This window comes from Ambystoma mexicanum, chromosome 11, assembly GCF_040938575.1.
Source record: "Ambystoma mexicanum isolate Mex_15411 chromosome 11, UKY_AmexF1_1, whole genome shotgun sequence".
Classification (NCBI taxonomy): Eukaryota; Metazoa; Chordata; class Amphibia; order Caudata; family Ambystomatidae; genus Ambystoma; species Ambystoma mexicanum.
The window spans coordinates 723,488,081-723,502,697 of NC_090934.1; the positions used below are offsets into that span (position 1 = coordinate 723,488,081).

Genomic DNA, 14,617 nt, shown 5'->3' on the forward strand with positions numbered 1-14,617 from the left:
GGATTCTCTGGGGCGATGAGCTTGGTTCCTTTCACAGACAAATAAGCAATCTCTGTAGGAGAACATGACATGTCTATGCCTTTATTGTATTCTAGGAAAACGACGGTTAACATATTAGGGTGTGACCTCACGATGAAATAACATGACAATATCTTTTACTGATGCAGCATTAGTGTTTTCCACTCCAGGGATACATTATATAAATATGAGAACCTTTATTTTAGCCTTTACAGGCCAGAAAGCATCAAGGGGGTCCCTTTGGACCCAGAAGTATTCTTGAATGGATGGACTGTTTTATTATTGTGGTTACCCAGATTGATAGGTAAACTATTAAAAATACCTAATGAGTTTTGGTTTGGACCAGAAATCCCTATTTGATGATGAAGGGCAGATTATTCCGTTGGATTAAGAAGCAGCAGTGGTCAGAGAGGAAAGGGTGGTTCTTCATGGAACAGATGATGAGGGAAGAGGATGGAGAACAGTGAAAGCCCTCAGTGAAGGATATAGGATGACCGATTTGACAGATGAGTTGTTTAAAGATGATTACTCAGATGATTAATTAATATTTTTCCTAAATCTCGCTTATTGGATAAATGTAGAGAGTAGAGACATACCACAGAGAATGGCGTTGGTAAAAAAGAAACATTATTTTTCCAGGAAGATTTAGAGAAAGTGCCATATATCTTATGGGCCATGAGTCCATATGACGTGGGTCTATTAAAAGGAGTAGGAGTAGTTAAAATCAAGCTTAAACCAGGAGCACCTTTTTCCACATGCAAAGCAATACCCCATGTCCAGAGAGGCAGATGAAGGTATATTTGAGGCCATTTCTGCTTTGATGAAGCAAGGAATATTGCTACCATCTGATTCGCAACATAACATGGCCGTGTATTCAGTGAGAAAATCGACCTTCGTGGAGATTTATACAGGACTTTTGTCCCCTGAACAATATAGTTGAAGCTGAGTTTCCTTTAGTTTGAAATCCTGCGACAATACAGTGTAACATCCCATCTAAAGCCAAATATTTCACAGTTACAGATTTAAAACATGTGTTTTGTTTTGAAGACTTGACTTCCTTTTCATATAGAAATACCCGCCTGAAACATACTCATTTGCTCCAAGGGTACTGTGAGTCCCCTCCAATCTTTAACAGAGTCTCCAGATGGACTTGGGTAATGTCCAACTCGAAAGCATAATAATCCAGCACATGGATGATGTTTTGGTGTGTAGTGAGACAGAAGAAAGATGCTGAGAAGACTCATTTAAACTCATGATTATACTCTCAGAGAAAGGACACAAGGTAGACAAGGAGAAGCTACAATATTGTCAAGAAGAGGTCTTGTATATAAGACAGTTGAAGGTAGAAAAGTGACACCTGAAAGAGCAGAAGCAATCATGAAAACCGTAGCAACTAAAACAGTGAGGGAAATACAACATTTTCTAGGCTTATGTAACTATTGCAGAGCCTGGGATTTTGATTACAGTACATACATTAGATCATTGTTAAAAGGGCTTGAAGGCGCACAGGTGGACAAAAGCACAATAACATGGACAGATAAGATGACTGATGGTTTTGAGGAATTAAAAAAGGCAATCCGTACAGCCCCTGTATTGGGGAGCCCAGATTACAATGAAGAATTGTATTTATTCCCCCCTTCAAATGGAGAAGATATGACAGCAGTTCTTACACAGAAGATGACATGAGGACATGGACACAAACCATTGGCTTTTTACAGTGGGATGTTCGGTCCAGTTATGAAGAGACACTATCCCTGTGTGCAGTCTTTAGTTGCTTCTGCATTCACAATTGAAAAGGCTTCAAGCATAACAATGGGCTGCCCAATAACATGATTGTAGAACATACATTACTAGTGATTTTAGAGAAACCCAAAAGTACATTGACCACACAAAGAGCATCAGGGTATGAGGTAATTATTTCCACCCTGCGATTAAAATTGTTAGATGCAAGACATTAAATCCACCAATGTTTAAAGCAGAACTAGTAGGAGAGGATGATTATGTACATGATTGCTCAACGTATACTGAATGGTATAATGATATTCCCCAGGCTAGAGAAAATTCCCTTGGGAGGGGTGGAAGTTGTTTTTATAGATGGTTCTTCAAAAATTGACCAGACAACTGGGGAAGGGCATACTGTAGCAGTGGTGGTCACGCTGAATTGAGAAGGTGAATTTGAGGTAGTGACGAGAATGAGATTGTCTGCAAATTATTCAGCACAGGCTACAGAATTAGTGGCACTCATTAAAGCGCTACAGAGATTTGTGGATGATGAAGTGACAGTGTACCCTGAATCCGCATATGTGACATCAACTGTACACACAGGTTTGTCATGGAAAAGGAGGGGCTTCCTCACAGCAGATGGCACCCCAGTGCAACATGCAGCCCTATTGGATAGGCTTATAGAAGCATTAAGTCTCCCATTGACCGTAGCAGTCAAACAGATTTAATTTCCTGCTGAAAGAAAGCCGGAGATTTAGAGGCTAAAAAAGTAGCCTATCATCCACCCATATTTAGTTTGGAAATAGAAGATGGTAAACAGATGACGAGATGATGCATTTTAGCAAAGGAAGGCTGTAACGTACTGTCTATTGTCCAGATAATTGAGATACAAGGTCGAGCTCTACAAGAAGAAAAGGATTTATGGAGAAAGTGGGGGTGTTCTTTATCCCCCATTGAGGCAATTTGGAGACAGTATAGCACTGGAAAGCCACTCATGCCTCTAGCATTATTGAGAGTAGCGCTGGAGCAGCTTCACTACCCAGCACATACGACTCGAGAGAGTCTTGCTGCTTCAATTACAGAAGAATGGTTCTCTCCCAATCTATTAGAGCATGTGTCATAGTTCATTGTAAATTGCCTCATGTGCTGCCAAGTTCCTTGTACACGAGGTGTTTCCCAGGTGATGAGTGTGCAAAGTTTTGCGGTCTGACATTGGACCGCATTTTTTAAATGAGCTGTTCGAGCAAATAGTTCTCCTACTAGGTATCAAACACACGTTTTCTTCCACTTATCACCCCCAGGCGAATGGCATCTGTGAGAGATTAAACGGATTATTAAAGGAACAAATAGCCTAGCTGAAGATGACTCTGAAGAAGGCATGGCTACATTGCCTACCCCTAGCTCTGTATGCGTTAACAAATCAGCCTGGCTCTGATCACCATCTAACTCTGCATGAGTTGGTGACTGGATGCTGTATGAGAACCCCATTTGCACCTCAAACTAGGGTAAGAACTGATGCCTACAGTGTTGCAAAGTCATTAGGAGATGAGCTGCTCGATTACCTAAAAACTTCTCAACAGATCAAGAACAGAAAGTAGGGGCCAAAAAGAAGCAATAAAGATAATCAACCTCTTGAAACAGAAGATTTGCTAAAACCTCCAAGTTTGTATCTGGATGAAGAGAGTGGCTATATCTACATGACATGAAACGCGCTAAAGGTGAAAACACTGACCCCTCCTGCAGCTGCCTGCAGCGAAGCAAGAGAAGTAGTTCTGCATGTGCTGACCCATCAAAGTGGAGCAAGAGAAGTAGTGACTCGTTCAATGAGTAGAAGCAAAGATAAAGAGGATGATTAGCATATCAGGTATTTAGATTAGGGATTGACATTGTCCAAATTCGATGAGGAGAAAATTGACTTGCAGCTATCCTTGAACTCTTTTTTGGATAGGAAAAAAGAGACAATGAGAGAAGAATCTGAAGTTTGAAGGAGAAAGAATAGTATCATCCATCGTTTGATAGCTATTGTTTAACAATACACAGTTGTATGCTATTTTTTCCTACATATTACAGTCTTATCCAGCCCTAATACGAAGAGGAGTAAATATTACATTTTTCAGAGATCCCAAGAATAATTGTATTGTTTGGAGAGTGATAATAGCAATTATATTGCAATTTTGGATATAAAGTGATTCAAAAGGAGATAACAAATTTGAATATTAAAGTAAACGCAAAATGGAGAGGCTTCGAAATCTGAGATTCACTACCATCCAGAAAGTCAATAGGTTTTCATGGAATATTGATGGTGATATCATTTGGTATTATGATTTGGGTTTTTCTCCTCATTATTATGGCATTTCAACGTGTTATAAAAGGTAATACAGAGGTGGAGGGTGTCAATGAGACATCTGTTAGTGTCCCCACTAAAGGTACAGAGAGGCTGTTTTACAATATAAAAGGGTCTATTTTGATTTAGAATCGATGTTGAGGAGAATCATAAAGGTATAAATATGTATCTTGACAATTCGATTCATTTAAAAAATAACCAATGGTACCAGCACATGAAAGAGGTGGGAGAAATAACGTCAGACAAAAACTGTTATGTTTGTTCCCTAATACTGTATGCCATGAGTGCGGAAAGAACATTTATTGCAGGCAAAATGTCTACAAATGGTGCAAAATGCCTGTCATCTGGTCACATGCACAACCAGAGGACAATTTGAAGGAAAATGGGCTATATTACGATGGTGATCAAAATTAGCATTCTCATATGAAGACACCTATGGAAAAACAAGAAGGATGGAAAATGGACTAGTGATGGACTAGGGATGGACAAGCAAGAAACATATGTATCCTTCCCAGATTGGAGAACGAATAGAGGTTGTTCACATGAAGAAGTTGAATTGTTCAGAAATTATTGAAAAACCAGGAGAGCCAAGATGCGGAGAGAGACCACAGCTAGTGATCAGCAAGAATAGTGCAGATAGTGAGTGACAAATGCCTTGCATCATGGGCCAAGTACTCGAAGGTACTCACATGGGTCAACAATGAAGCAGGACCTGTATCTATAATACCACTAAGGAATGCAACAACATGCTTTAAGAATGATGGTCTGATCTTGTTTGGAGAAAACAAAGTATGTGGATAGATAATAGAAGTCCCAGAAATGAATGGAGAAACTGCAGTGTTAATGGATCAATATTGGGCCTGTGGATCCAGAGCTTACATGCAGTTGCCTAAGAATTGAGGAAGAATAGGTTTCATGGTAATGATACATGTTCCAGCATTGGTGATCCCCCAAAATGATCTTCATATTTATGAATTTTCAAAAATGGATGATCATCTGAGGAAGAAGAGAGAGAATTTTTTCTCAACAAAATCAACGGAGGCCTATAATAATATTCCAGATGCACATAAATTGTTCAACAAGACGACAATGGTAATGTCATCTATATTCTTTCCAGGACTTCAACCTACAGTAAAGGACAAGTGGCTGCAGATTACAAGATGGGAGCTGCTGTACACGATCAGTGCAACAATAAATGGATTTCATCCGATCAGAGAAGAATTGAGAGCCATCAGGCTGATGACCCTCCATAACATATATGTCTTAGACCTGATTAAAGCAGTGGAAGGAGGCATGTGTGCCAAGATCCGGCCTGCTTGCTGTACGTTCACCCCATCTCATGATGGAGAAATGGAACACTGACAGAGGCAATAACTATGTTGACGACCTTGCATATGAAAATGGAGGATGAAGCTGATGAGACAGCAGGAGATGATTGGTTTTCATCTCTATTGTCATGGATTGCAAATTGGCTGGCAAATGCTTTTAAAATGCTTGTAGCAATACTAGTGTTGGTGTTGCTAGGATTCTGTCTCATTAGGATCATCTTGGGACAATGTAAGAAAATAGCCAAAAAAGCTATCGGAATAGAGATTATGATTGATATAGACTCTGGAATGGGTGAGCAGATGCAAAATGAAGCCAGTACCTGTGAGAATATAAAGAAAAGTGCCCTTGCACCTCCAGGAGCCAGGTTCTACTATCCCAAGGATCATAAAAAATATGTAGGATGTTGGATATTCTGTCCACCATCAGGAGATTTCTGTCACCTGGAGTGTGGATGAACATATAAAGAATGGAAGTCACCTGTGGGGGTTGAAACAGATTTGGATTCCGTCAAAAAAGCAGGATTAAAAGAAAGATGAAAATCAATAAAGAGGAGATGAAGACCATGCAGGAAGAGAATTTGGTTGAAAATTCGACCAGAGGGGGGAATGTAGAGGAGCTGGTACACACTTTCTCACTAGTTCCCACTCCTCACCACCGTCATACTGGAACAGCAGAAGAGCAGTAAATGGGACCCCCATATTGTTCCCATACCGCATCTTGTGTATGAGAGACATTATGCACTCAGATAACCATATTGAATGTACCCTTGCACTGAAACTGTGGAAGGATGCTACATGGAATAATGTCAGCATGCACCTATGGATGTCATGGACATAAGTTAAGTGAAATCTGAAAAGGGCAGAGTAATGACATAAATAAGATATATGAACCTATGCTGAACCTATATCAAAATGCTTGAGAGTAACGGTGTAACTGAATCACCAAGAGAGATATGTACCTAAAGCTAATGTAATCGTGAATGCAAAAAGATGAAGTCATTTACTGACCAATAACTGTGAATACGCAGTAACGCAAGGTAGAAAGCAAAAATAAAGAGGCTTGCTATAGAGAAAAATATAATGCGGCAAGGACAGCCATCATAGGAAAATGGACACTTGTGCATGTCGAATTCAACCAAGCTACCACAGAGGCAGGCCAAGGCTGCAGAATCAGGAGATGCAGGAGAACAGCTCTGTGTACAGAGCCGACGATGAGGTTGACCCAAAATTAAGGATACTAGTTTAAGGGATAGCACAGAGCACAAAGGGAGTTACATGGATAAGCTCTGAATGTGGGACATTCCTTGAAGAAGAAGAAAACATCTGCAAGAGCCAAAGTATTGGACGATTATGTGTATGAAATCTATGCAAGGTAGAGTGAGCAGCAAGTCTCTAGAGGCCAAGAGGAGCAACAGCACCCTGCATAATTGAATACAATAGCAGTAAATAGGCGGCTGAAATTGACAGATTTGTTGTCTCTTCACACGTGACTCATGAATTGAAAACAAGGGCTATTCATTAGAGCATCAGACTAAGATAGTGGTGTGTTCACACTCCCTTAAAATTTCAAGGACTGTGAGCAGGCTGCAAGGTCAACTGCAAACAGAAGACCTTGGTTTATGGCTGACCGATGAGAGATGATGGAATCATTGGGATAACGGGGAGTAGTCTGACTGGATTGAAACACCTAGGTTTTTTTTTCACGTAGGTGCTGCTTAAGAGTTGAAAGTCCAAGGTTGGGATAGTATGCCAACCATTCAGTGGGTTTAAGGGACAACCTAACATATATTGTTGCATAGACCAATCCACTGCTTTTTAGTCTGCTATAATCAGTACTGTATGTATGTAGAGGTAGTTTAAGGTTTGCCCTACAGATAAGCGATAGCCAATGATGCACTAATTCTTATATGTTCTAAAAGTAGATATGTTCCCTTAACCAATACTTTCCCTCGATAGGTTTTGTATTTTGTTAAATAGAATGACATCATAGATGACGCATATTGGGGTAGAAGACCTTTGCATAATCAATGTTAGTTGTGAGTGTGCATGCATCAGTCCAATTCCTGCGAGTTCACCCTGCTTTATTAAATGAGACTAAAATAGTACTTTGTCATATTCCTTGAGTCAGTCTGATTATTTGGTCTGATATCATTATTTGTAATTCTATATAGCACAACAGATGCTTCAAGGTGCTAAAGCACAGCATGTGAGGACAGTTTTTCTAAAGTCCACCCAAAGGGACTTTTTAAACTATAACTTCGGCTGTACAGAAACTCCAACTCTTCGTACAGGGGTATACCACCGAGTATGTTGGTTGCAATGACAAAGCAGCCAGGCTTATCTTAGGCGGGAGAGGGGTCTGTAGGAAGGTACAAAGAACTTGTAGCATACATATGGTCCAAAGATACACTTATACACTGGTGTATTGTAGAAATAATGGTTTATTTTATATACACACAGGCAAATAGAATTCTTCAGAGAGGTAAGTACTATTATAAGTCACAAACACAATATAAAAACCAACACAATACTTATGGTAAGTAAACCAAACTATTAACCACATTTAGAATACCAGTATGCAATTCAAGGTGAGTAAAACCACATTATTACACCTTTACAATGCCAGTATGTAATTTAAGGTAAGCAGACCTTATGGGTAGGACATTGTAAAACTGATTATGTTTCAAGCAATTATACAGTTATACCACCAACATTACATTCTAGAATAGTGGAACACAATTCAAAGGTAAGTAAATAGCATTGTAATACTTTTCAGAATGGCATCAAGGCATTCACAGGTAAGTAGTAACTTTGTAGCACTTGTAACTTATTCTATTTTAGGAACATACAGTTAAAGCACTAACACATAGCAAGTAAGTACTTTGCAACACATGTTATATTTTCTTTACTGAGGCCTTATACTTTAGCAGTCCTTCCCTAATCTAGGGCATGAGTGTTTTCAGAGGCAGAAGGGGGACACTGGTGGTCCAGGGGCCAGCTGTAGGCAGAACAGGAATAGGCACAAACTGCAAAAGTCAGTCATTTCAACGTGTTATAAAAAGTAATACAGAGATGGAGGGTGACAATGAGACATCTGTTAGTGTCCCCACTAAAGGTACAGAGAGGCTGTTTTACAATATAAAAGGGTCTATTTTGATTTAAAATCGATTTTGAGTTCCAGAGGATTTCTCAGCCAACAAGTAAGTAACAGGCTTTAGAGTTGGTAGAAGTGTTCAGGGATTTTGTAGAAGGACCCCTAGAAGTGTTCCAGCATTAGGCTTGGGCAAACGGCATGGGTGAACTCCCAACTACACAAATCGCCACCCTAGCCACACAGGAGTGATACAAAGACTTTAGGTAAGTATTACCTTAAGCCACACAGTACCTCAGCAGTGAAGAAGAGCTTGCAGACGGACGCCTTCACGATGCAGCAGCACAAGACGCAGTCTCTGTATTCTTGGTCATGGTGATGAAAGAAAGGACACTGGATGGAAAATTGCAGCAGTTGAGAGAAAAGGCTCCCAGCAGAGTATTCTTCTGTGCTTTCATAGCTCTGTGGATTTGACACCCTTTCCAACGTATCAGATGAAGAACGGTTGTCATGTGATTGATATGCCTCTCTATCTCAGTCCAGCACTCTGGAGAGGGGACTTCAAAGAGTGGAATCTTCCTTCTGGAGGTCCAACAGGGGTCCATCAAAGGTCCAGTGAGATTTATTCACAGGAAGATATTGCACAGCACTCAGCCTCATGCTCCCACGGTATTGCCAGTTGGCAGCCCGGGGAGGGCACAGATCATCGTGGGATGGCTCAAAATGCTGGTCCTCTTAAGACTAATTGGTCCCACCAGCCTAAGGGTCGGAGTAATGGTCTTTGGGGCTCCTCTGTCACATGGAAAAAGGGGTCAGCACTGGCAGCGGTTACACAGGAGGCATCTCCGGTCACTTGAATCAGCTACAGCACTCCTTTCCCTCTCCTTCCTCATCAGATCCGCTCTAGTGGTTGGCTTGTCTAAAGCTTACAGATCCAGGCCATTTATCCAGGAAACCATCCAATCAGCAAAAATGCTACATTCAAACTTTGGTGGGTGGCTTTTCCTTTCAGGACAGCCAGCCTGTCATTTTGGACTGGTTCCATGCAGGCATGCCAGAACACAAAGGGCTGCAGAGTTTCAGATTCCACCCTCATTTCCTGTCTTCACAGACGCTCTGGAGCCTCAGTGGGCTTCACAAAGGTTTCCCACCAAAGACAAAAACCAAACCAGACCGCCACCTCCCAGGACGGCAGGAGGACAAGCACATGAAAAATGGCAAAAAAAGAATACAGCCTGGATGAATGATGACCCTTCTGTGCATTACCGCGCCTGGGTTGACAGCCTGTGAATAAAAATCACACAAAACTACAAATAAAAGTCAATCGAACAGGTTTACTGCCACCAGGCACAAAGGTATGCTTGTCACTGTAACAGAAATGTTAGAGGAGCAGTGAGAAAGGGAATACAGTGGGTGCTCTCAGTACTACACATATGATGGGGTGTGATGATCTCACAATATAACATGTAGAGAGGATAAAAATATCTCTCTCTAGCCTTGTTCTGCAAGCTAAGTAAAGGACTGTAAAAGAAATGTTACAGAACCATTGAGAAAAGGGATACTATGTAACCTCGTAGCACTCCAGATAAGGTGGGGTGTGCTGATGTCACAATCTGGATTGTAGAAAGGATAGAATCTATCCTCCTACCCTTGGGAACATTAGTTCACAGAAGGAACCCTAGGGAAAATAAAAAGGGAAGCCCAAGGGGCTCCCTGGAAGCACTGCAGAGAAAGTGCTGTGTTCTGATACAAGAAAAAAGTAGATGCCCAAAAAGTTATAAGAAAGTATGATTCCAAAAATAAAGATGACTTCCATGGAAAGAGTAAAAGAAAAGGGTGAGTGGGGAAAAAAGGTGCCCACTCACTCAGGAACATAGACAAATAATTCACAAGTCCAGTAAAAAGTGCTGGTGTCACAGGTGAGGGTGATTTAGCATAACGATGAAAATGTAATCTAACAATGCAGTTTTTATTTTTGTTGAAAAGCTCCACCGCTAGAATGTTTTATGCAAAGAACTAGATGCGCTACCAGATGTTGGACTAGCTTTCTGGAAGTTTTGGACTAGCTTTCAGAGGAAGCAAGAGGAAAATGATTCTCAGAAGGAAGTGGAGGAGCTTCTCACCGCGAGACCAGGGCATGGGCAATTGTTTATTCCCTCATGTCACGGGTGGTGATCTTAGTCTTCGGTCTGTTATATCCAGCATGCACTTCCTACAAAGCAGTGAAGACTAAGAAATTTCAGCTCCGTTAGATGATATAATGGATTGTTTTTGTGCTCTTTATGGCAATTAAGAGCTCCACTGACTAGATAATTGCTTTGTTTCTGAAGAAATGGAGATGTGCCCTGGGTGACCAGCAGAGATGTGCATCAGGTGAAGAATTAAAAAACTTGGAGCTATAAGACAGCATTCATATAAACGGGCACATATTTTATTTTTAGTCAATATCCTTCACTTAGCTAAGAATATTCTTAAATGTTTTGAGTGTCATGCTGCTCTTATACAGATTGCATATTCAAGATACCACTAGTGTTGTTGTTGATGAATATTAAGCACTAGATGTAAACAGTGCATCATACGTCGATCTAGCGATTTCTGTCTCACTTTCTCTTTTTCTGTTTATCAAAGTTCTGTATCTACCTCACTCTTTTTCTGTTTCGCCATCTGTTAGCTAGTGCCACCCCATCCGTTCTAAAACAGCAGCACAATCCGAGAAATACACAAACATCAATGAGTAGGGGGTGCTGTTTTGTTTCTTCTAGTGGTAAAAGCAGAATGAGAGCAGAGGTGACAGAGGCATCCCTGAGGTGTGGACTGGCTTAGTACAAGGATGGATTTTACATACTTGGGGCGGTGTGGGGAATGCAGAAAAGGTTTGATGGCCCTCTGACAGACCTTGTAAAGGACTAGAGGACCATGTGTGTAAATTGTTATTGTTTGTGCATATTGTCACAACTTCCCAGGCCCAGCAGGACTACCAACCAGCCGGTTTCTAGAAAGCAAAATTAAACATTGCCTTGATATTCACAAAAACAATACACGTTGGTTTTAATCTGACTGTGATCCTCTCTAAAATACAGCATAATTTGAAAGATAAAAGTGTGTGTATCCTCTGCAAAAAATCTTTTAGATAAAGGATATATTTAATTGTCCTAAAACTGTAACATGGCGCTTTTTAAAATGTTAAGACAAAGGAAAAAACTTGGGGAACCTCCCAAGGTACTGGTTGCACCCCCATAGAACTAGTTGTACACTTCAACTTATATAATTTTTCTCCAAAAAAAAAAGACCATTCTTTGCACCTTCTTTGTCATAATTATAAAACAATTATTTTATTGGCGTCTACATATCCCATCAATTTTTAGCGAGGCTAACCGTTCTTGGCCATTGCATTTCGGACATATTCCATCTTCAGTGCATCCAAATGCTGAATTAGAAAGTGCCCCAAGGCCACATGTTAAAAAATCACGTGCCTGCTTATCTGTCCATTAAGGAAACATGTGAAAACACTATGAAGCTGTGTTCTGCTCCTAAGTATAGAAACAAATGGTGTTCTGTGCCTAAATTCTCTATTTTCCTTCAGGTCTATGTGTACACGAACAGTCTCTTGTTAAAATGTTGCTATGTGCATTTCCTATCACTTTCCATATATATTGTAGTCTTTATACAAATGTTACACTTGTCTTACTGAGTGAAGCTTATTAGCAAAACCTAGAATATCCCTATAAATTATTTTCTGATAGAGTGCTCTATGATATAGGAGAAGGGGACAAATGGGAACAGATGGCACCAGAGGGGCTTCCTAGCTGCTTTGCAAAAAACTTCTTATTTTTTATGAACAATACAATGACCACAAATCTTTATATTCTACAAATATGTCTGTGCAATAGTCTCCTGGTCGGTCTCTGCAAGGCTGATTCTAGCAGACTCCAAGTTGTTCAGAATGGAGCAGTGAGGGTTGTTGCTGGTTTAGCCTGCCGCGATCATGTGTCAGACGCCAGGCGTGCCCTACACTGGCTCCCAGTAGAGGCCCGAGCTAAGTTTAGATTACTCGCCATCGTTTTTCAATGTAGACTGAGTACAATGCCTACCTACTTGCAAGACTCCATCATTGAGAAGGTCAGTAGCAAGTCTTTGAGGTCCAGCAATCAAACATTTCTGATGCTCTCACGTTGTAAATTTAGAGAAGGTGGAGAATGGCACATTTTTTCTCGCTGCCCCTTAATTGTGGAATTCTCTTCTGCTGTTCCTAAAACAACAGTCTTCCCTGACGGTCTTCAAGAGGAACCTCAAGACCTGTCTCTTCTATTGATCTATCATTAGGTCATGCTCTCATGGCTTGGTTTGACCTGCCGGGACTCTGTCCCGTCTGTTTTTCTCGTTAGTTTGTCTTGTTTGCGCCCTTATGCCTCAGGGCCCATGGTTGCGCATTACAAATTAATTAAGTAAAAGTAAAAAAAAAGTGTTGTAGGCACAAATCATTATGCTTGTCTCAAGAGGATAGCTCTGGGGCAACGTGCTTACCTTGGAAGCAAAACGACACAAAGCAACACAGGTTCGATCCCCGGTCCGCGCTTAGGAACCTCTGGGTATTAAGCGCGTTGTAAATAACCGGTCATATCACAATGGACAGTTGGTGTTCATTACATTTTAAACAACAATCAACATTGAAGTATTTGTAACCATGAACCATACAGACTAAATCGGCCTCAGAATTCGGATTTCAGGATAAATTGGCGATGACCTTTGTTGTTGGAGCTGCAGAGTATTGGAAAAGGAGATGCTGTGTCTCAGGCTAAGGATCACACTGCGTATGGGGACGTGCATAGGCTCAGTCCTCAATGCACATACATCCTTAGAGAAGTATCTATATATGGAATCATGTACAGGTACAAATATACTGTAATGTATGATACGTTGGATAGTAGTGAGGTATAGAAAAATAAGGCACACTTTTAGATGGGTATATTGATGTAGGAACAGAGTGTAGCTGGTCTTCAGGTAAGCATTTTGAAAAAAAATCGAATTTGACTTGTGTTTGTAGCATGCCATGAAAATTTGATGAGAAAACGTTTCTTTTAAACGCATTTTTCCATCTTTCACACAAATGTAACTTTACATTCTGTACAATTGTTAAGTTGCTGTTTCTAGCCTTTCTTCTCTGCTTTCGACTTTACTTTGCTCTAATACCTGCTTATTTACTCTTTGCTTTTCTACAACCTTATTTTACTGGAATGCCATCTTTCCTTCCTCCTGTGGCTCTCTGATTTGTGGAATTATTGAAGATTTCGGCAGAAGTGCAAGTGCACCATTATTAGGTATTGTAGTAATTAAGGCTAATGCTTGAAATTGTCAGCTATGACTATATTTCTTAACAAATAATGCAGATAAATATTCAGATATTGCATGAGCAAAGTGTTTAACATATAGAACAGGCTGCTTTAAAATATTAACACAATAGCATTGCTTCTTTATGAAAATAAATGTATATCTGATGAACACTTCAATAGTAGGTTGTTGCTCCCTCTTTTCTGCTGCACCAGCTTTCAGCCCCGTTGCATTTTTGCATAGGGACGAATGTATTCAGTCCCATTGTGTACCCTCAGTGGATTATCTGCCCCCTAAATCAAATGTCCACCATTGGCCAGACTCTGTAATCCATTTTGAAAAAGTGAACAACCCTGTCCCCTAAGCTTACAGTATTGCGAGAATTCAATGCCTCCTTTTTCAGTGGTATGGACTCTCCTCGCCTTGTACTCAGTGTGGCTTTGATACCAAAGGTTCATAATCCTTTTTGGAGAGGTACTGTCTTAGTGCTCGTTGCCAATCAAGTATATGGTGATGAAACAAAATGTCTTTTATTCTTCTATATGTGCTGGTAGTGTGTTGATTTTGGTTAAGAGTCAAGAGGAAACTCGGGCATAAAAGGGCCCTGGATGCACTGCGGGGAATATATGCACCTAGGAAATGTTACCTTCACAGAGAAAAGACATCCTGTACCTGCAGTCACTATCGGAAGTGGGTTCCACGATGCCAGGTGGCTAAATAGTTGCTAACTGGGAATACAGCTTGAGGTAATAAAGTTCTGAGATGGAGCCCATGTTGCTCCAGCTC

General features: G+C 40.6%; 1 protein-coding gene across 12 annotated transcripts in view; it reads left to right on the forward strand.

The window, feature by feature from the left end:
• Nucleotides 1-14,617, forward strand: part of PPFIBP2 (PPFIA binding protein 2) — a 1,806,653-nt gene that overhangs the window by 1,460,205 nt on the left and 331,831 nt on the right. For 10 of the 12 annotated variants that reach the window (XM_069623590.1, XM_069623589.1, XM_069623593.1 and 7 more), the window contains one exon: nucleotides 13,789-13,821. The exons of the other annotated variants lie outside the window; for them this stretch is intronic. In XM_069623590.1, coding sequence (XP_069479691.1) covers nucleotides 13,789-13,821 — 33 coding nt within the window. The remainder of the gene's footprint in view (nucleotides 1-13,788; nucleotides 13,822-14,617) is intronic. 12 annotated transcript variants of the gene reach the window in all.